The sequence below is a fragment of the Chelonia mydas genome, chromosome 3 (assembly GCF_015237465.2).
Source record: "Chelonia mydas isolate rCheMyd1 chromosome 3, rCheMyd1.pri.v2, whole genome shotgun sequence".
Lineage (NCBI taxonomy): Eukaryota > Metazoa > Chordata > Testudines > Cheloniidae > Chelonia > Chelonia mydas.
The window spans coordinates 78,615,691-78,637,970 of record NC_057851.1 but is presented as its reverse complement, the minus strand read 5'-3'; the positions used below and the strand labels follow the sequence as shown (position 1 = coordinate 78,637,970).

Genomic DNA, 22,280 nt, shown 5'->3' with positions numbered 1-22,280 from the left:
AGTGGGGCTCTGTGCAAGCTTAACCCTGTGCCCACAAGGTTCTCAGTGCAGGAGTGAAGCTCTGGATTGGAAAGTAAGTTTTAGATACCACTGACTATTTTGGGTCTTAGTAAGAAATATCCTGTTTTGGCCGATAAATAGTTTCTCATGTGAAAATCACCTTATTAGTGGTATGCTATTTGATATCTTAACTAGCCTGAATTGTATATCTGTGGACTATATACAATGTAATTGGAAGTGTTCCATAATGGAACCATAATCCATAGTTAAACCAGTAAGAACTATTTCATTCTAAACTCTTTTCATCCCATCTGCTCTGTTCTCTAATCTATTTAGGGTCTTACAGGGCCTGTCCCTGTGGCATCTAAGTGTCTACCTTTATTATACTTTTGTTGTGAAAATAGTTATACTATTTTTAAAGTGAGAAGAAACCTGAACAAATTGTGTTTTGAGTTATAATGTAGCTGAATTAAAAACCTGACTTTCTGTGAAATGTACTGTCTTTAGCTATTCATAACTCAAAAATGTCTTAGCTTCTTATGTGCTTAGTTCTTCCTAAATACAGATTTGCACGCTACTTTTGAGCAAAAATTGATACCCTTCGGTGTGGATTTTTATATAAAACTTAAACCTAAGTAGTAAATCAAATTAAAGATAGCAACTTTGAACTGTCTGGTGCCAATATCTCTGGCAACAAACTGAATCTAAATTTAGCTCTGCTGCATACTCGTTTACATAGAACCTCAGATTTTAACCAGTGTCTTCATTCACTACACAAAACTCTTAGCATTTAACTGTTCAGTTTTAAAAATCAGAAAATTCCAAGTTTCCCACACTAACTTTGACCATTCCTTCAAAGGGATGCATTACAGTATAGTAATGAGTCAAATAAGGGCATAACTGCCTTAATACTTAATTTAAGTGAGAACATTGTAGGGATATTGTCATATTGGGTCACTTAAAAATAATTCTATAAGCTGATTATTTTCCTATATGCATTTTACTCAGCTTGTACAACACACATTGACCTGTCTGTTCCATTTATATTCAGTTCCATTTTTTAATTCTCATTTTGTAATGTGATGTCAGATTTTCTTTTCCAGCTGGAACTTTCAAACCAACTCTGATTTCTTGTTATGACCATACTCCTTTGTAGTTAGGTCACCCATACCTTGAGTTCATAGCAAGAAACTATTCTCCTGGAGCAAGGGGGAAGTAGGAATGGAATTGTTAGATGGGTGGGTCTCTAGCACAATTCCTTCTGGGATTATTTCTGGGGTGATGCAGTTTATGCACTATCCCTTGTTTGGGGCTATGGCAAAAGGCAGTCTAGTTCATAATGAAAATTTTAAAATAATCATCTTTGATAATTCCCTCTGCATAGTAAATCTGTGAATCTTAGTTTAATTTCACATTTTTAAAGCTGCCTAGTAATACATTTACCCAATAGGTCAGAATATTTTGCTTAATTTTCAGTTTTAATTTCCTTTTTTTAGATTGAAATAAAAAAGATTCATGTTAAATTTGTGAAGCAAACTGAAAAGTCAGGATAGGCAAAGGTGTACACTGTTCTGAGTCTGTTGGAAAAGACCAATAAATATTTTCAGGCAGTCTGAAAATAAATTTGTGTACATGGAACAAACCAAAAAAAAAAAAAGGGAATGACACCATAGTCTAGGAATATGGTCTGAATTAACAAGTGTAAGAAATGTCTGAAAGTATTCTAATATTAAACTGCAGGAATTTAGTTGAAGTTCTTAGCTGGCTAATTCCTTGCCACATGTGCAGCTGATGTGGGTTGGATATATTGCTGAGTATACATTTTTCAAAATTTTAATTCGTTTGGCTAAATATCTAGCTATTTGTTTCTTGTTATATTTACAGTATGCTGACCCTTAAAAATGTTCCTTATATATTCCTTATATATTCATTTTAGGAAAGAAGCAGTTTAGTTTTGGAAAAGGAAATGGGATGATAGATGGTCCATTCACCGTTAGATGGTTGTTGGAAAAGAAGCTGGAGGGAAACATCAAGCATGGATGGGCTTTCCCTCAGTTTGGAGAAGGCATTTGAGAAAGTACCTAGGCTTGTGCCTCTGCTACAATTCTGTGGGGTACAGGAGGACCATGTCCAGGTGGTGATGGGTTTGTCTGACAAAGGTGCGGATGGTTTTTGGTTGTAATGTAGGATTTTGAAAGGAAGGTTGGGCACCACTAGCAATCAGCACTTAGCCCATTACTGTTCGTAATTGTGATGGACTTCATAAGTAAGCAAATCCAAATGGTTTGAAGTTGATCTATGTTGACAATACTGTGTTAATGGCCAGTAGTGAGTACTATTTGGTCCAGACAATTGATTCTTGAACAGGATATTAACAAGCGGTGGCCACAAAATTAGTAAAGAGGAGACTGAAGTCATGTGGGTGACTCATGTGGACCCAAGACAAATGGAATATCAACATTGAGAGCCAGCACCTAAATCATCTTTCTGCATTTAAATACCTTGGGGCTGATTTTGGCCAATGGAGAAACCAACAGAGAATTGTGAGCAAGGCTGCTGAGCACATGGGAAGTCTGGTACAAGACAAGTGGAGTGATTTATGATAAACAGATACCCAGACTATTTAAGGGACAACTGTATCAAACCATGATTGACCAGCTGTTCTGTACAGATCAGAGACATGGGCAGCCAAAGAGAGGCACTTGAGAAGACTTGAAGCCATTGCAATTAGTTGTCTGAGGGCAGCGAGAGGAGTGACATTGTTGGATCACATGCAGAATGATTGTAACCAAGAGTGAGACCAGCATCCGAGGTATCAGAGAGAAGCTGCAAGAGAGGAGGTTGTGATGATCTGTGCATGTTTGGAGGATGGATGAAGGAAATCCTGTTAGGGAGGCATTTGAGATTAGAGCTCATCGGCAGAGAGCAAGAAGATGGACAAGAAAACAGAGGATATGTTTTGTGTGGGAGGACAGAGTGGATATGGAGTGAGCATTGGACCAGGAAGCCTGGAAAAGACTGAGCCGGTGACCCAACCCCAGCTAGCTGGGAAATGGGAAGGAGAAGAAGAAGAGTGTATTGCAAGCCCTTCCAGTACCAGCCACCTCAGAGACTGAGAAACACTATTTTTTTCTGTCTCCATCCTGAGTATCCACTTAGTTAGTGACTCCATATATGTGGAGGCGCCCATCATCTTTCTCCTCCATCTCACACCAACCTTCCTCCCAAAAGAAGCAGATTTGATGAGACAGTTTAGAGCCATGCCAAGACCACCGTGGAACTGACCTCTGGCAAATACCTTGTCCCTTTCAACCCGACGTGGATGGACGTTACAGCCAATAAATGGGTATTGAACATTGTTTCCTATGGCAATTCACTTCCTTATCCCCTACCCTCTCCACTTCTCTGTCCCTCTTCAAGGATCCTTCTGATAACATTTTCAAACAAACGTGGTCTTGTTACTTTGTGTAGGAGCTGTAGAAGAGGATCCACAGGATTACAAAAAGAAAAGGAGTACTTATGGCACCTTAGAGACTAACCAATTTATTTGAGCATGAGCTTTCGTGAGCTACAGCTCACGTCATCGGATGCAGCTCACGAAAGCTCATGCTCAAATAAATTGGTTAGTCTCTAAGGTGCCACAAGTACTCATTTTCTTTTTGCGAATACAGACTAACACGGCTGTTATTCTGAAACCTGTCACAGGATTACAGGGGAAGATGTTTCTACTCCCAATACTTGCATTCTGAAAAAGAAAGGGAGTCTTCATCCTATCCTAGGAGGAGACCTGAGGAGACTAAACAAATACATCTGCAGCTGTCTCGCATTTGGGATGGTAATATTTGCCTCCATTGTTCCATCCCTACATGCTCAGAGCTGGTTTGTGGACATCTACTAACAGGACATGTACTTCCACATCACCATCCATTCAACTCTCAGAAAGTACCTCAAGGTGCTGCCATTCAGACTCTCCACAACACCAAGAGTCTTTATAAAATGCTTAGTCATAATGGCAGAGTACTCTAAGAATAAGGGCAGCAGTGTCTATCTGTATCTTGACTTGCTGATCAGAGGCAGGTCACATCAGGAAGCTCTGAAAGGTGTAATCAGTGCTCTCGCCCCCTCTTTGCCAGGCTGGGCCTCTTGGTGAACTATGAGAGATTCTCTCTCATACTATTGCAGAAATTGCCTTATAACAGAAGATAAAGTTCATAGGAGCCAGGATAGACTCCAGCATGGCAAGGGCTCACTTACCTCAGGACAGATTTCTCACTCTGAACATTATGGAAAACTGATTTTAACACCCATCAAGAATAGTAGCCTTATGTTTGGCTTTTATCTGCATGTACATTCATGATGCATGTACATACATCAGACTTCTCCTGAGATCCTTGCATCTCTGGCTCAGATCAGTCTATTTCCCTGCAAAGCATGAGATGAGTAAGTTGCATCCCAAGTACTCCTGGCACTAATCTGATGTCAGCTGCTGCTTAACAGTGTGTAGAAAGGGGTGTCAGTTGTGTCTACATCACCATCCCAGAGCATTAGTTATGAACACATCTAGCAAGGTTGGGAAGCCCACCTGCAAATACAAGGGACTTGAGCCCTGGAAGAAATGAAACTACACAAACTTTTTAGAGGTCAGAGCCATCAGACTGGCGTGCATGGTATTCTTCCTGGCCCTGTAACACTCAGGAATGCAGATAGTAAGAGACAATACATGTGCAATGTACTACATGAACAAGGGAGAGGGTACTCTTCATCCCTTCTCCTCCTCCTCCTCCTCCCCTCAAGAAAGCGATCAGGCTATGGAAGTGGTGTTCCTTCCATCCCAACAGTCCTGCACCTTTCAGAAGATGAAGTCAGCCTGATGGACTTCCTAAGCAGGCAATCCATCACCAGCCATGAGTGGTGATTGCTGAAATCCATCACCAACTCGATATTCCACCAGTGGAGAAACTCAGTCATAGACCTGTTCATCACCCAGGACACACCAAATGTCCAAACTTCTATGCAAGAGGAGGAGGCAGCATGAGTCCAGCGTCTTTACTGGACACTTTCCTTCTATAGTGCCTTCCTTCTTTATGCCTTTCTATCATTTCCACTAAATCCCAGACAATAGCTAAAGCCAGATGAGATAGGCGAGATTCATCCTCATAGCTCCCTGTTGGGCTTGTTTTAGATGTCCATGCACCCATGAATCAGGATTCCAGGCTGCCTGGACCTGGTGTCACAAGATCAGGGCTAAATATTGCATCCAGATCCAAAGTTGTTGCAACTGACAGTCTGGATGTTGGCTGGCTGAGCACCATGGAGATGCAAGAGGTAGGTGGTGGACAGTACACTGGGCATCAAAGATGACACCTCACATCCAGACTATGTCTACATCTTGTAAATTCTTTCTGCTTAACATCTCTATGGTACAGTCTTTCCTATCCATTCATAGAGTTAAAACTTCTGTCCAGGAACTCATCTTCTCATGTTTTGATTACTGAACAACCTCTTCTCTGACTTGGATAAATGCAGTCTTGTCTCATTCAGCATGCTGCTGCAAAGGTCAACTTCATAGCCCATCACTTTGATGCTATTCTTTGATAGAGGCTTGATAGATGCTATTCTTTGGTAGAGACTGCATGCCTGCTTTGGTAGGGCTGTCCTACAGTCACTGTTTAAGCAGGAGTCCTAGTACCAACCTTCAAACAAAACAATAACTGCTTGTTAGTCACCAAGAGTTTAATCCATGTGGAAAATCTCTCAAAGAACAAAGAAAGGTAACTTACCTTACAGCAACTGTGATTCTTAGAGATGTGTTGTCCACATGGATTCCACAACCTGACCTCCTTCCCTGCTATTACAAGATTCTGTATTGAAAGGAGCTGAGGGATGATTGAGCCCATCCTGTTCTTTGTGCCTTCAGGTGTGTTCGGGGTGCGGGGGTATACAGGGACACTGATTCCCAAAATAATTTGATCTTATGTTCATGGGGTGCATGCTCACATATCATGAAATCCATACCGACAACACATCTCCAAGAACCACAGTTATTGTAAAGTAACAGTTCTTTCTTAAGATAATGTAATTAGATCAACATATTAAACTTTGAGCCACCTCAGTTTAGTAAAGTGTATTTTCTGAGTAGGCATATGTCCTATTCCAAACACTAGAACACATGCTATTAGTTTAGCTTTCAAATGTTTTTCATGGATGTAATAACAATTGGCTTTATTGCTCTTCTGAAAAGATTTTTCTAAAATAAGTCTGGGAGGCATCCTGCCAATTTGAATAAATGATATGAAAGTCTGATATTTTGGGTAGTTTCTTTTTTATGGGAGGTTAACAAGAAAGAATCATCATAAGCCATCTGTGTGGGAGAGCCAGTCTAAATAGTTGCCATGTTTCTCTATAGGTTTGTAATACAGTAATGTTAGGTGGTGGTTGTTAATCGTGTAGATCAGGGAAGAATCACAGTTGTTCCATAGAACATATCCTGTCCAATGTGAGGATGGGTTGAGTTGTTGCCCACATGGGATTAGGAAAATTGTCCTTAACCATTTGTGACCAAAAACTATTATTGTCTAGACACAACTGTAATAAGCCTTACTATATAATATTAAAAAATATATATATATATATATAAAAGAATCCTAAATTCATTCCAGATGTGTATGTAATTCTAATGACTGCCTTAATTTAACTACAGTCTCAGTTGACACTAGTGGTCTTTAGCTTAATATCACTTTACTTTGTTACACCTGTAGACATAATGATAACATTTGCCAAATAACAGACCCTGGCAACTAGAAGCTTCTGCCAAGGGCCTACTGCATGTGTATTTGTTTCAGCTTTTTAAAATAATAAATATTAATTTTTAAAGAACTAAAGAGCTTCAAACTTGCATAGAACTCGTGAAAGTTAATACTTTAATGTATAATCCTTAACTTTTACCTTAATGAGGCTATATGCAAGTTAAGGTCTTTCAAGTCTAAATAATGACAAGTCTGATTATTTTGAAACTTTATCTGCATATTGTAAGCAACTAGAGAATATAATTGGGAGTAGCTGATGCATACTCATCTGTAATAGAAAAATGATTCATTGAGCAAGTTTACGTTTTCTAAATTTTATTACAAAGCATTTTTTAACAGCTTCCGTTATAATTTTTTATAATTTCACATGAACACGTGATCTCCGGAGTAGGAAACCATGAATGTGCTATAATTTTGGAAGATGTAACTTAAGTGCACAGTTACCATGATTGCATTCAAATCAGATATACAAAAAATGGTCACAGAGGCATCTCTAAAATTTGATCTAGCAAAGCACTGAAGCACGTGCTTAACTTGAAATGTGTATGACTATTATCAGTACTGCTTAAATGTCCTAGGGTGTATCCTATTTATTTTTTTGTTTATAAAATTTTTCTATTCATAATACATCAAGGCACTTGTACAAAAATTAAAAAGAAAAGGAGTACTTGTGGCACCTTAGAGACTAACAAATTTATTTGACCATAAGCTTTTGTGAGCTACAGCTCACTTCATTGGATGCATTCAGTGGAAAATACAGTAGGGAGATTTATATACACAGAGAACATGAAACAATGGGTGTTACTATACACACTGTAAGGAGAGTGATCATTTAAAATGAGCTAATACCAGCAGGAGAGCGGGAGGGTGTGGGGGAGAAAACCTTTTGTAGTGATAATCAAGGTGGGCCATTTCCAGCAGTTGACAAGAACGTCTGAGGAACAGGGGGATAAACATAGGGAAATAGTTTTACTTTGTGTAATGACCCACCCACTCCCAGTCTCTATTCTAGCCTAAGTTAATTGTATCCAGTTTGCAAATTAATTCCAATTCAGCAGTCCCTCGTTGGAGTCTGTTTTTGAAGTTTTTGTTGAAGAATTGTCACTTTTAGGTCTCTAATTGAGTGACCAGAGAGATTGAAGTGGTCTCCGACTGGTTTTTGAATGTTGTTATTCTTGACGTCTGATTTGTGTCCATTTATTCTTTTACGTAGAGACTGTCCAGTTTGACCAATGTACATGGCAGAGGGGCATTGCTGGCACATGATGGCATATATCACATTGGTGGATGTGCAGGTGAACGAGCCTCTGATAGTGTGGCTGATGTGATTAGGCCCTCTGATGATGTCCCCTGTATAGATATGTGGACACAGCTGGCAATGGGCTTTGTTGCAAGGATAAGTTCCTGGGTTAGTGGTTCTGTTGTGTGGTGTGTGGTTGCTGGTGAGTATTTGCTTCAGGCTGGGGGGCTGTCTGTAAGCAAAGACTGGCCTGTCTCCCAAGATCTGTGAGAGTGATGGGTCGTCCTTCAGGATAGGTTGTAGATCCTTGATGATGCGTTGGAGAGGTTTTAGTTGAGGGCTGAAGGTGATGGCTAGTGGCATTCTGTTATTTTCTTTGTTGGGCCTGTCCTGTAGTAGGTGACTTCTGGGTACTCTTCTGGCTCTGTCAGTCTGTTTCTTCAGTTCAGCAGCTGGGTATTGTAGTTGTAAGATTGCTTGATAGAGATCTTGTAGGTGTTTGTCTGAGGGGTTGGAGCAAACGCGGTTATATCTTAGAGCTTGGCTGTAGACAATGGATCGTGTGGTGTGATCTGGGTGAAAGCTGGAGGCATGTAGGTAGGAATAGCGGTCAGTAGGTTTCCGGTATAGGGTGGTGTTTATGTGACCATCGCTTATTAGCACCATAGTGTCCAGGAAGTGGATCTCTTGTGTGGACTAGTCCAGGCTGAGGTTGATGGTGGGATGGAAATGTTGAAATCATGCAATTAAGACAATGTGGAACATATACTTCACCTTAGTTATCAACATAAAGTGGCTAACTGCACAATTAAACTAAAGCTTTATCTTCATTGTTTAACTGCTGAAGTTCTGATACAACTGCTAGATAAATTGAAAATGTTTGTTATAGTACAGTAAATACTGTAAGAAAATACGATAATTTTTGATAGTGATTGAAAATACATAATTTATTAAAAATATATTGAAAAAAATCATGTGTTTAGTTCTGTATTTGACTTCATTGCAAATCACATAAATCTGTCCCATCCTGCCAGTGAGTCAGTTTTTCTGGTAACTTCTATATACGTGTGCTGAGCATGTTTATACTCCTTCCTTTCACTGCATGGTTTTAGTTACAGAATGGAGATGTAAAACCATTATTTAGTTCTTGTTTCAAAGAATTCTATGACTAGCTCTATTATCTAGTATGGTAAACCTGGCACTCTGAAACATGATGTTACACTGCAACTTGACAGCATGACAGAAGGTTTACAAAAGCAGTATTTAGCAGATTAAGATAAAGAATAATTTAGCAGTAGCATTCATAAAACCATGTTGATTTGCACTAATATCATGTCCTCCTTTAATTCTTTCTTTATTAATTGAGTCCTATATCAGCCGCTCTATTATCAATGTCAGGCTGACAGGCCTTTAATTATGTGGTTCATCCTGTTTACCCTTTTCAAAAATTGGCACATTAGCTTTCTTCCAGTTGAACTTTCCAGGGTGCTCCAAGACATATTGAAAATCAACATTAACTGTCTAGCAAACTCCACAGACAGCTATTGTAAAACTCTTGGTTGCAAGTTAACTGTACCTGCTGTTTTAAAAATGTCCAACTTCATTAGTTTTTGTTTAACATCCTGCAGAGATACTAATGGAATGTAAAGAGTGTTATGACAATTTGATGAGATGATATCATCTGTGTTTCCCAAATACAGAACAGAAATATTTATTGAACACTTCTGCCTTTTCTGTCTTTTCTGTATTATTATTGATAATTCTTGCATTTCCATCTAGTAACGGACCAGTACTGTTGTCAGGATTCTTTTTGTTCTTAAAAAACTTTGAAAATCCTCCCCCCCCCCTTTTTTTTTTTCTTTCCCCACCCCCTTAACTCCGCTGGCCATAGATTTCTCCTTTTGTCCATTTGCTTCCTTTATCAATTTTCTACAATTCTTAACTTCTGATTAATATTCATTACTATCAACTCCCTCTTTCTTCCAGTTATGTTTTTTTAATTTCATATAGCTTCCTTCACTTTCCTTCTAAACTAGGCCAGTTTTTTAACCAGCATGGCCTTCTTCAGTAGTGGGACTGTGGCTTTTTTTGAGCATCTAGTAAGGTGTTCTTAAATTATTCCCGATTTGTCATTCACATTTTTCTGATTAAATTGTTCTTCCCAGCTGATTTGGCTCGTAATTGTTTTCAGCTTTGTGAAACTGGCCCTGTTAAAGCACCAAGTATATGTATGTATGTAAATCTATCTATATTTTACTGGTCTAGACTTCATTCTGCTTGCTCGCTGTAAGTGAGATCAAGTCATGATCACTTGTACCTATGCTGCAATTAATTTTTAGTTCTGTAATTAGCTGCTTCTTCAGCTATCCCTCGATACGAGGATGCTGTCTGCCAAGGGGGTTCATTGGTGGTTTTTTAAGTGGCTGAGGAGCCCAATTCTTGCCCTGCAGATTTTCCCACAGAAGTGACAGGTGTAATTTTGGAGGAGACATAGTTGTTGGCTGGAGTGCTGTGCCCTTTCTTTCCTCCTTTGTCACTTCTCTGTCTCATGAGGACATCTGTTCTCCTCAAAGCGAGCTGTGGCTTGGTGTATGGTGTGGCGCCACTGTGTTCTTTTCCACGCCTGGTCCTCCCAGTTTGTTGGGTTAATGCTCCCTTTTTAAGATATCCTTTCAGTATGTCTTTGAAATGCTTTTGCTACCTCCGCAAGCCCTTTTTCCCTGACTTAACTGAGAGAAGAGTACTTGCTTCAGGAGGCGAGTGTCAGGCATACATACACAGTGGCCAGCCCAGAGGAATTGATATTTCATGACCTGCGATTCTGTACTGTTGATGTTGGCTGCAGAGAGAAGGCTGATGTTAATGTGTCAGTCTTCCCAGCTGATCCTGAGGATCCTCCTGAGGCAGCGCTGCTGCTGGAACCCTCCAGCCGCTTGAGCTGTCTCCTGTAGGTTACCCAGAGAAGGGTGGGGATGACAACTGCCTTGTAAACCAAGATCTTGGTACCTGTTTGTAGATCCCTGTCATTGAAGACTCGTTTGAGTAGTCTTCCAAAAGATGTGCTAGCACAGCATATCCTGTATTCAATTTCTGTGTCAGTGCTGGCTGTGATGAACAACTCTTTATGTGTTAGGATTAGGTCTAATAATAAATAAAACCCTGTGTTGGCTGTGACATTTTTTGTTAGAAAATTGTCATCTATAAATTTTAGAAACCCCAAAGGATGTTTTAGTACTGGCAGCATGAGACCTCCAGTGTATATCACTCAAATGAAGTGCCCCACGATGACGCAATTTTTTTCTGTATACATTGTAGATAGGTGCATAAAAGGCAAAGTCATCCTGTTTCCTAGTGTTATTTGGTGGTCTGTAGCAAAACTAATAGTCCATTTTGTGCTTTATCTGTTAACAGAAAGGTTATTGAAGATCCTTTATAACGTCGCAGTAAGACCTCGATGAATAACAGAAGGTCTGGGTCAAGGTCGAAAATATTGTCCACTGGACCAGATCCTCATGACTTGCCTTTTCACAGAACAAGCACTGTTTTTGGATAGGACTGAGATGCTACATTGTATCTCAGAAAGGCACATGGAGACTGAGGAGGGTGGACCAGAAAGACAGCCTGGTGGTTGCTGGACATTTTGCCAGAATCCGGATGGATGCAGGATCTAGGGGATGGTGGCTTAAGTATGTTTGGTAGGAGGAAGACAAGGATGGCACAAGCTAGCGTGTTTTGTGGTAACATGCACCAATGGAGTTGATTTTGCAGGCTTGGGAACTAAGGGAAGAGTGTTGTGGGGATCTTATGAACTTCATAAATAGTGGTTGTAAACATGCAGATGAAGTGTCGCTTAAGAGCGAAAGTGTTCACGTTTCCTCCTACCTCACCAGCTTCTCTCGACATTGAAGGGTGTAGATGAAGGCAATATATGGTCCAAAGTGTCTACATTTTTTTCCACCAAAGTGAGTTATGCCTTACCTTTCCTCTACTAAAAATATAATCTAAGAATGCAGTATTGTAATACTTTTGGTCAGATGCTATTGTTGGTTATAAGCTATTTCTATCACCTGTAACTTAAACACTTTTTCATTTTATTAGGATTTTCTAATTGAAAGCATTTATGCAAAGCCAAAGACATTTTTTAGGAAATATTTCATGGAAAAATATACTTTTTACTGGATAATAACATAAAATTTGGTAGAGTTATGTAAAATAAGTATATTACATTTTTTGAGAGTAGTTAAATGTGCCTGTACTGTCCTAAGTATGGGAACCTTAAATAATTATGTGAGCTCCAACTGCTCATTTTAAAAATTTGTGGTTAAGTTTACACTTGTTTAAAAGTAATGATAAATTATTGCTTTATCAGAAACACTTTAATTGTTTTAAAGTACGATGGTCATTACAAAAGTTCTGCAGAATATGATTTTTGGCATGTTGCTGTAAGTATAATGGAGTATGCAGGAAAGACTAAAGTTTTACTTTTTCATGTTGCCAAACTGTCCACATACAGGAATTTTAAGGATGTTTCTAGTGTGGGTTCAGAATGTAAGGTAATTTGCAGTGGTTGAATACAATTAGGGTAACAGCAGAATATTTAGTTAGGAAACCCAAGACTTTCATTTAGATGGAAAGTCTGATTACTCTATGGTTTTTGAGATTAAAACCCAACATTTATCTGTGGGTTATGCTTTTTTCATTTTAAGCTGCATCCTGAATAAAATGTCTGGCTAATCTAATTGTGGATTTTATGCAGTATTTGATGTGCTGTTGATGCCAAAAAGAACCAGGGAAGCAGGGGTGACTTTTTTTTAGACTGTATGATTGTGGAGCAAAAGTAAAGGAGCTTTTCATTGCTAACTTAATATATAATTATACAGTCCCCTCAATTTAGCTCCCTTCTTAGTCTGTTTTATGTATTATGACCCGCATTTCTATACCAAATATCTGAGCACCTCCCAATCTTTATTATATTTCTCCTCAGAACACCCCTAGGAGGTAGAGGGAGTGCTGTTATCCCCACCTTACACATGGAGAATGGAAGGATTGAGATACTAAATGACTTAGACGAGGTCACAAGGAAATCGGTGGCAAGGCAGAGAATTAAACCTGGGTCTCCCAAGCTAGTGTCATTATTATTGGACCATCTTTCTTTTCCAATTTATCAGTTCAAAATGCAGTTCATCTTCAGAGTTACTTATAAACTATACTCTAATAAAATGCATATACAAAAAATGCAATCACTAAGGGTACGTCTACTCTGCACACTTAGCCCAGGTTTGAGCCTAACCTGCTTTTGTCCACGCACAAATGAGTCTGACTTGGGTCAGCAAGCACTCAGGACATAGGTCCTAGGATCCTGCTGGGGGTAGGGTCAGAGCCTGAGTCCCACTGTGACTCTGGTCGAAACCCTGTCATTTTGCAATGTGAATGCAACTCAGAAAGCATACAGTAGGCTCCCACGTGACCATGTGGTCTTACTATCCATGGTTTCATCCTACCCCTTCCTGATGCTGTCCCTACTTACCTCCTAACATTTTAAATCATTGCTTACATTGTAAGGGCTTCTTGGAATGGGGCTCAGTCTTCATTTATCCTCTGAAGTGCAGTACACATTTATGGTGCTATATAGATCATATTTAATACTATTATATTTAATAGCAATAAATAATTTAAACTTCCTAGAAAAATATATTAACCAACAATTGAATATTTGCTTTTGTAAAAGTAGAAGTTGAAAATTATTTTATTGTCAATATCAGTACAAAGTGCCTGCAAACTGTGGACCAATTTCTTGCCTCAGGAGCCATGCTCATGCACCTGAGGGTATTTTTGATTTTCTAGATAGGATTAACTTTGCCAGCTGCTGATTTACTGAACAGTACAGTCCAACACTAAGTATTGTGGTGGATTAGGAAGTGAAAAATACTGTATCTAGTTGAAACTATAGGAAGAATTTGGTAAGCAGAAAGTAATGACCACAAGTGGAAGGATGTCCAGAAGCACAGGCACAATATTAATTTATGAAAAGAGGGACTACTGTTTTCTTCTGCATTTGGGCTCTAATAGGAGGTCTCTTCCATATGAATACTAACCAAGTCAAGATCTGCTTCGGTTGAGCTTTATTTTTTTATTTAACATTTATGTGGTAATATTAAAAGTATCCACATTGGTCCCCATTGTGCTAAATACTGTACAAATATAAATAAAATCCATAACAACAGCTAAAGTTAATGTGGTTAATATCCTATGCACATTCATCAGGTGAACTAACGCTATGGTTATACTTAAATGTATTTCTTTATGTTGTATTAGTAACAATACCAGTTTGCATTTTATGATTAAGTAATGTAATACTGTAACCTATACAATATTAGTATTTTCCTCATACTGGTAACTGGCTCGTGCATATTGCAGTGCTTTCTTAAATAACATGTTAGAAAGTTGTCGATAAGCTAGATTTGTATTAGTCAGTTTTACAGTTTGAAAAACCTAAGTATAAAATTTTCAAATGCCTAAGATCCATTTTCAGAATTAACTTGAAATCTAAGGGCCTAAAGCACTTCTGAAAATGGGGCTTAGGTTCCGAAGTGATAGAGACACTTCTGAAAAAGTATCCTTAACTTCCTCAAATATTATAGTGGAATATAATTTCTTTTAATTCATGTAGCACAGTCACATGCGGGGGGGGGGGGGGGGGGGGAGAATAGTGAACATGTTGGGCAAATACTAGTAATAAACAATTTTAATTTTTACAGAACTATGTTAGTTATGTTAGAATTATGTTAATTCTTTACATAATTAAGGAGCACTTTATTTTTGTCACCCACTTTTTTAGAAATGATAGAACACAAGTGTTTTTAACTGCCATACCTAACATCTGACCATTATTAAGATATCTCAAACTTCATTTTGCATCATGGTTTCGTGACATTCCATTTCTTGTGAGAAGGGTTGTTGAGCAACATAATCAGGGGGTACGGTGGGGAGGAATCTTCAAAAGTATATCCAGGATCCATTCCCCTATGAAAGAAGATAAATGTGTCAACATATATAAAACTGTTAAAAGCTGTGTCATACTAGGTTGTAGCACTTTGCCTCTGATAGAAAACAGAGGCAAAAATGTGTAAGGCATTAAAATGCCAAACATTAGCCCCCCAAAAGTGGTATGATTGATTCATTTTCCTAGAGCTTAAATTACTGCAGTTTTACTAACTTTTTTGTATTAAAAACAGGTAACAACGGAACGACCTTTTATACAGAAGTTATTTCGTCCGGTTGCTGCAAATGGGCAGCTAAATACACTGGGAGATCTCCTAAAAGAAGTTTGTCCTGCTGCAATTACTCCTGAAGGTACTTTATAAACAGTTAGCATGAGATAGTATTTCTTACTGTTCCTTATTTATGTACCTGAAGTATAGTAGAAGTATGAGCTATGATGCCGAAGGTTCAGGATTCGTACTTGCTGATGATACATTATGGCATCAGAGGTGGGCAGGAGTTAATCTTGGGGGAATGCTGCACCAAAAAATTAAAAATTCTGCCACAATAATTTAAAATTCTGCATGTTTTATTTGTCAAAATAATGCAATATAATCACACTGGTTTCAATTATTTAGGTAATTTATTTAAATTGCAATATAATGGATGGAGAATGGAAGCGGGGAGCATTGGAAGAAATCCCCAAATCCCCTTGCCTAATAATAAAAATGTAGTTAGGTTTGATCCTTTATTTCTAGTTATTAGTCGACAAATATATGCAGCCATATACACAGTGGTACCTCATAGGCCACTGAAGAGCAAGTGAGAATCAAACTCATAATTTATGTTGGCTACTGACAATCTCCAGAAAGGTCAGTAGGAAACAGTTCATGGAGCACATTTGGATAGGAAATTTTTTCAGTACAAAAGTTTACACCAGTTCTAATCACTGAAGCACCATAAGCATTTATAAACCATGCTATCCTTTACACCACTCTGGCAATGTAAAGGAGCCTTAAAACTTTTATAGCTGTTTTATACTCCTGAGGGAATTCACAAAGACAATCAGAACAAAAGGCAATCAGAACAATTCACTAATCAGGCAGGCTGCTACATTCTGCTCTGCCTGAGGGGACAGAGCCTGCCACACACCTACCTCCTCAGAAACACCCCAAAGCCCTGCTCCTTCATGCCAAGCATGCCACAATAGTGAGCAAGAGGGACAGTGTGTCTGTCTCTCTTGCTCACATGTACGACTGCTCCGGGCGCCTGAACCAACCTGCCTGTGCTGTTGGGGAGGGGTGTATGATGTCTCTTTTGGCTTCCCCCTCAGAAGTCATTTTTCTGTGGGGAAGGAAAGAAATCTGCAGGGGATATGAATTCTGCGCGCATGAGTGACACAGAATTCCCCTAGGAGTAAGGAGTGTTGTTAAGGGCTAAAGTACATAATAAAACTTGTTTTGGACTAACATTTTCAGAAGTTTCCAAGCGAGTTAGGAGCTTAAGTCCCATTTTCCAAAACAATTTAGGAGCCTAAGTCTTATTAGTTATTTGCGCACTTGCAAAAAGTTTACTTTTTACCATCTTCCTTCTTAAAAAATTAATTTAAAATACTCTGTCAAAAGAATGCTATTCTCGGAGCAAAATCAAGTACTTGAGAGTTAGGAAATGCCAAATTTATGGTTGCATGTGCAACATTAATTCTACTTTCTTGTGCCCTTAAGTAAGAGACAGTACACGATCATGTAACTAAAAACACTTTTTTCTACAGGGCCGTGGCCTCATTCAATGTCCAAGGATGGACACTCAAGACAGAATTAAGTTTGCATGAGCAACCTAAATCTGGTATTTCATAACTTTTGAGTGCTTGACCTTGCGCAGTCTAAATTTAGTTTTAACTGTTTTTTGTATATAATGGTATGTATATTATATTGAAAACTTTTTCCTAAATTTGATTTAATCCGTGAGTGTTCTTTCACAAATGTTAAAAGGAGGATTAAGGAGAGAATCTTTAGTTATGCAGGTTTTTTGGGTGATCAAGTGCCTGCCACAGCTTTCTTTGGTACAGCTGCATAACACAGCCATTATTCAGAAAACCAGAATTCATTCTTCCACAATGAACATTGTCCTTTAACTAATTAATTTCACGTTATCCAAATGAAGAGAACAGAACTCTTCTTCCGATTGCTATATTTTTAAATTACAAAAAGCAAAATTCTATGAAGGTAAATTACTAATCTGTAACTTTAAATTACCTAAACTTTATCAGACATGTCAAACTTCTGTAAAGCTTGAAGTTGAAGCTCCTTTCAGAAACACTGATTTTCTTACAGAACTTGTGGTGGCCAAGACTACATGCAAGGATAAAATTAATGGCTTTTAAAAATGCACATACTAAAAAAAAAGATGTGCTGTTCTTGTAATTCTGCTAGATACATTTCAGATAGGAATCAACCTATAATCACTGTCTAGTTTTTTAAAATTATCTAACCGATTCCATGTAGTTTCTAACAACACAGTTGTATGAGAGGATACTACACCAATGGATTGTTGTTCTGTTATTTCACAAATTGCATTGTATTGGTAAGTGGCTACACGGGCAACTGCAATTCTCTGGTTTTGAATTTAATCCAGGAAAGATCTGAGTTTATTGAAACTCTTGTTGGATGTACATATTAAGTGGGATGAACATAAAGATTTTTTTGGCAGACTGCAGCCTGGGCTTTTTCTACTGTATTTCATTTTTCTCTTATTTGCCACCATCTTACTAGTATCTTTAAACAGCTAACCTCTCCTTAAGTAACAATGATATTTTGAGAAGTATATTTTTGCTATTCTAGAGAAGGGCTTGCACAGGATTTACCAGAATAGAGTTGCAATCTTTTGACAGCAAGCTAACTGACAATAGTGAACACTTTTCTTGTTCCTTTTCACAATGCCGTCACTTCCTTTCCTGTCTTCCGTTATCCACAGTTGTGACTCATTCCCCATCTCTTCTAGAAAAACATGAGGGGTGGTTTGTAGGTGTGCGCATGTGTGCGCACATATTAATATAAAAATGTTTATCAGATCATGCTAGTTAGTTAACATAAAAAGTAAGACTGTCAATCTCAGTTAACTCAAGTGATTAACTCAAAACAAATTAACTCAAAAAACCTAATTGCAGCTTTATTTGCACTGTTAAACAATAATAGAATACCAATTGAAATTTATTATAAATATTTTTGGATACTTTTCTGCATTTTCAAATATATTGATTTCAGTTACAACACAGAATGCCAAGTGTACAATATTCACTTTATATAATTTTTTATTACAAATATTTGGACTGTAAAAAAGATAAACGAAAGAAATAGTATTTTTCAGTTCATTTCACACAAGTACTGTGGTGCAATCTCCTTATCGTGAAAGTGCAATTTACATATGTAGATTTTGTTGTTGTTACATAACTGCACTGAAAACAAAACAATGTAAAACTTTAGAGCTGACAAGTCAACTCAGTCCTACTTCTTGTTCAGCCAATCGCTAAGACAAATAAGTTTGTGTACATTTATGAGAGATAATGCCATCCACTTCTTATTTACAGTGTCACCTGAAAGTGAGAACAGGCATTCACGTGACACTTTTGTAGCCAGCATTGGAAGATATTTACGTACCAGTTATGCTAAATGTTCGTATATGCCTTCATGCTTCAACCACCATTCCAGAGGGCATGCTTCCATGCTGATGATGCTCGTTAAAAAAGTAATGTGTTAATTAATTTGTGACTACACTCCTTGGGGGAGAATTGTATGTTTCTTGCTCCATAGTTTTACCCACCTTCTGCCATATATTTTGTGGTATGACAGTCTCGGATGATGACCCAGCATATGTTGTTTGATTTAAGAACACTTTCATTGCAGATTTGGCAATTAAAGTCAAAACAGTGCAGCCATTTTCGATAACAAGCTAGGGAAAAATACATTGTTTTGCCCATGTTAAAAAAATCTAACTGCCTTTTCTTTGAAATGATCTAACATCTCCATGCTTTGGACTTGAAATTTGACAACGGGGTCATTTTTGTGTCAGGGCTGTTGGGGATGTTGAAATGCCTCTCATTATCTTTGGGGACCCAGCCTATCCCTTAATGCCCTGGCTCATGAAGCTGTACATAGGCACCCTGGACAGTAGTAAGGAGCTGTTCAACTATAGGTCGAGCAAGTGCAGAATGGTGATAGTGTGTGCATTTCGACGTTTAAAGGGTCCCTGGCGCAGTTTACTGACTCGCTCAGACCTCAGCGAAACCAATATTCCCGTTGTTATTGCTGCTTGCTGTGTGCTCCACAATCTCTGTGAGAGTAAGGGGGAGATATTTATGGCGGGGTGGGAGGTTGAGGCAAATTGCCTGGCCGCTGACACCAGGGTGATTAGAAGAGCACAGGAGGAAGCGCTGCACATCAGAGAAGCGTTGAAAACCAGTTTCATGACTGGCCAGGGTACTGTGTGACAGTTCTGCGTGTTTCTCCTTGATGAAAACCCACCCCCTTGGTTGACTCTAATTCCCTGTAAGCCACCTGCCCTCCCCCCTTCGACCACAGCTTGCTTGCAAAGGAAATAAAGTCACTATCATTTAAAAACCATATATTTTTTATTAATTGATTATAAAAATAGGGAGATAACTCACAAGGTAGCCTGGGTGGGGTGGGAGGAAGGTAGGAGGGAAGGAAAAGGCCACTTCAAAACTTGTTGAATGACAGCCTTCTGTTGCTTGGGCTGTCCACTGGGGTGGAGTGGTTGGGTGCCTGGAGCCCCACCCCCGCTCCCCCCTCCGCTCCGCTGCAGCAGCGGTCTGTGATCCTGCTGCCGTTCCTGAACCTCCACCAGACGTCTGTTTGATCCCGCAGTAGCCCCAGCGTTGCATCCTGCCTCCTCTGATCTTCCTGCTGCCACCTCTCATCTCGATCATCCCTCCTGTCCTCAAGTTCATTGGCCTCTTTCCTGTACTGTGCTACTGTGTCCCTCCACACATTCTGCTGAGCTCTGTCAGTGCTGGACGACTGCATGAGCTCAGAGAATGTTTCATCGCGCGTTCAGTTTTTTTCGCCGCCTTATCTGAGATAGCCATTGGGACGGAGGAGGGAGGCTTGAAACATTTGCAGCTACGGGGGGAAAAAAAGGGAGTGAAGTATTAAAAAAAGATACATTTTACAGAACAATGGCTATACTCTTTAACGGTGAACAACACTATTCACATTACATAGCACATGTGACTTCGGTACAAAGTCGCATTTTGCATCTTATATTGAGTGCGTGCGGCTTTGGTGTTAGAGATCACACACGCAGTGCCGGGCAACAGAATTCAGCCTGCAGGCGGCCATGGTAAGCCATAGTCTTTCGGCTTCTGCAACCTTCATAACAGCAGCGCCCTCATTTCCCATACCAAGCAAAGCCTGTTGAGTTGGCCATTTAGTGCTGCAGTTTTCCTGTTAACGTGCAGCAGCAGAAACCAAACTAATCCCCACCCATCCAATTCTCTGGGGTGATCGCTTTACCTCTCCCCCCAGCTGCGTGGCTGGTATCAGGGATGATTACTGCTAGCCAAACGCGAATAGCTCAGCGCCAATGCCCGCCCCCAACTGTTTGGCTAACTGCGGGGAGGATTTCTTTTCAGCCACAGGCAAACAGCCCAGTAGGAACAGCCACCTCTGAATGTCCCCTGGGTTGAAATATGGGAAGTTAATTAAGTTACCATGAATGGTATCACTCTCCTGAGGATAACACAGAGAGATAAAGAACAGATGTTGCTTGAATGCCAGTAAACACCAGGACCATACGCTGCCAGGCTTTGTCATGCAATGATACCAGATTACTTGCTACTAGCATGGCATGTAAAGTGTCCTACCATGGAGGACGGAATAATGCTGCTCTCCCCAGAAACCTTCTGCAAAGGCTTTTAGAATACCTCCAGGAGAGCTTCATGGAGATGTCCGTGGAGGATTTCCGCTCCATCCCCAGACACGTTAACAGACTTTTCCAGTAGCTGTACTGGCCACGAATGCATCCCAAGTCCTCAGGGCTACTTAATGATTAAACACTTGGTTTTAAAACATGTATTATATTTTAAAAGGTACACTCACCAGTGGTCCCTTCTCTGGCTTGGTTGGGTTGGGAGGATATTTCAGTCAGGGTGATAAAAAGATCCTGGCTGTCGGGGAGAATGGTGTGTTGTGTGCTCTCCTCAAGCTTCTCCTCCTCCTTCTCATCTTCCCTGTCCGCAAAATCCTCAGGCATGGCAGAGAGTACCCCATCATCAGAGTCCACGGACAGTGGTGGAGTAGCGGTGGCGGCTCCCCCTAGAATTGCATGCAGCTCAGCATAGAAGCGGCATGTCTGGGGCTCTGTCCTGGAGCGTACGTTTGATTCTTTGGTTTTCTGGTACGCTTGTCTGAGCTCCTTAAGTTTCACGCAGCACTGTGTTGCGTCCCTGCTGTAGCCTCTGTCCGTCATGGCCTTGGAGATTTTTTGAAATGTTTTGGCATCTTTTCTTTTGGAACGTAGGTCTGATATCACGGATTCGTCTCCCAATGCAGCGTTCAGATCCAATACCTCCCGTTTGGTCCATGCTGGAGCTCTCTTGATTCTGGGACTGCATGGTGACCTGTGCTGATGAGCTCGCCTGGCCAAACAGGAAGTGAGATTCAAAAGTTCCTGGGGCTTTTCCTGTACACCTGGCCAGTGCATCAGAGTTCAGAGTGCTGTCCAGAGCGGTCACAATGGTGCACTGTGGGATAGCTTCTGGAGGCCAATACCATCGAATTGCGTCCACACTAACCCTAATTCGAAACGGCTATGTCTGTTTCAGCGCTAATCCCCTCCTCAGGGAGTAGTACAGAAATCGATTTTAAGAGCCCTTTATGTCGACAGAAATGGCTTCGTTGTGTGGACGGGTGCAGGGGTAACTTGATTTAATGCTGCTAAATTTGACATAAACTTGTAGTGTAGACCAAGCCTCAGTCTCTCTTGTCACAAGTGATAAGTGCTGTATCGGGTCTGGAATACATGTTGTTGAACAACTGTAGATGGGAAGTGAATGTAGCCGCCCACCTCCCCATCCCCGCTTGTCCAGGGTGGGGTTAACTGGATCAGTGGAAGAAAGGCACATCTGTGGGGTCCTGGCCAGTCTGGGAAAGAGCGGCACTGCCCCATCATTACCCCTCAATAGCGTTGTAAATGAACAGAACTTAAGCAAAGTTTGAAGGCCCCTAGTCCCACTG

General features: G+C 39.9%; 1 protein-coding gene across 17 annotated transcripts in view; it reads left to right on the top strand.

The window, feature by feature from the left end:
* Positions 1-22,280, top strand: part of ATG5 (autophagy related 5) — a 122,034-nt gene that overhangs the window by 74,140 nt on the left and 25,614 nt on the right. For 16 of the 17 annotated variants that reach the window (XR_006289528.1, XM_027829246.3, XM_043542731.1 and 13 more), the window contains one exon: positions 15,282-15,399. Coding sequence is in view for 16 of the 17 variants with exons in the window: in XM_027829246.3 (XP_027685047.1) it covers positions 15,282-15,399 (118 nt within the window). In the remaining variant the exon portion in view is untranslated. Of the gene's footprint in view, positions 1-15,281; positions 15,400-16,798; positions 16,873-22,280 lie in introns of all 17 variants that reach the window. The other variant, XM_037894562.2, reaches the window with a different exon arrangement.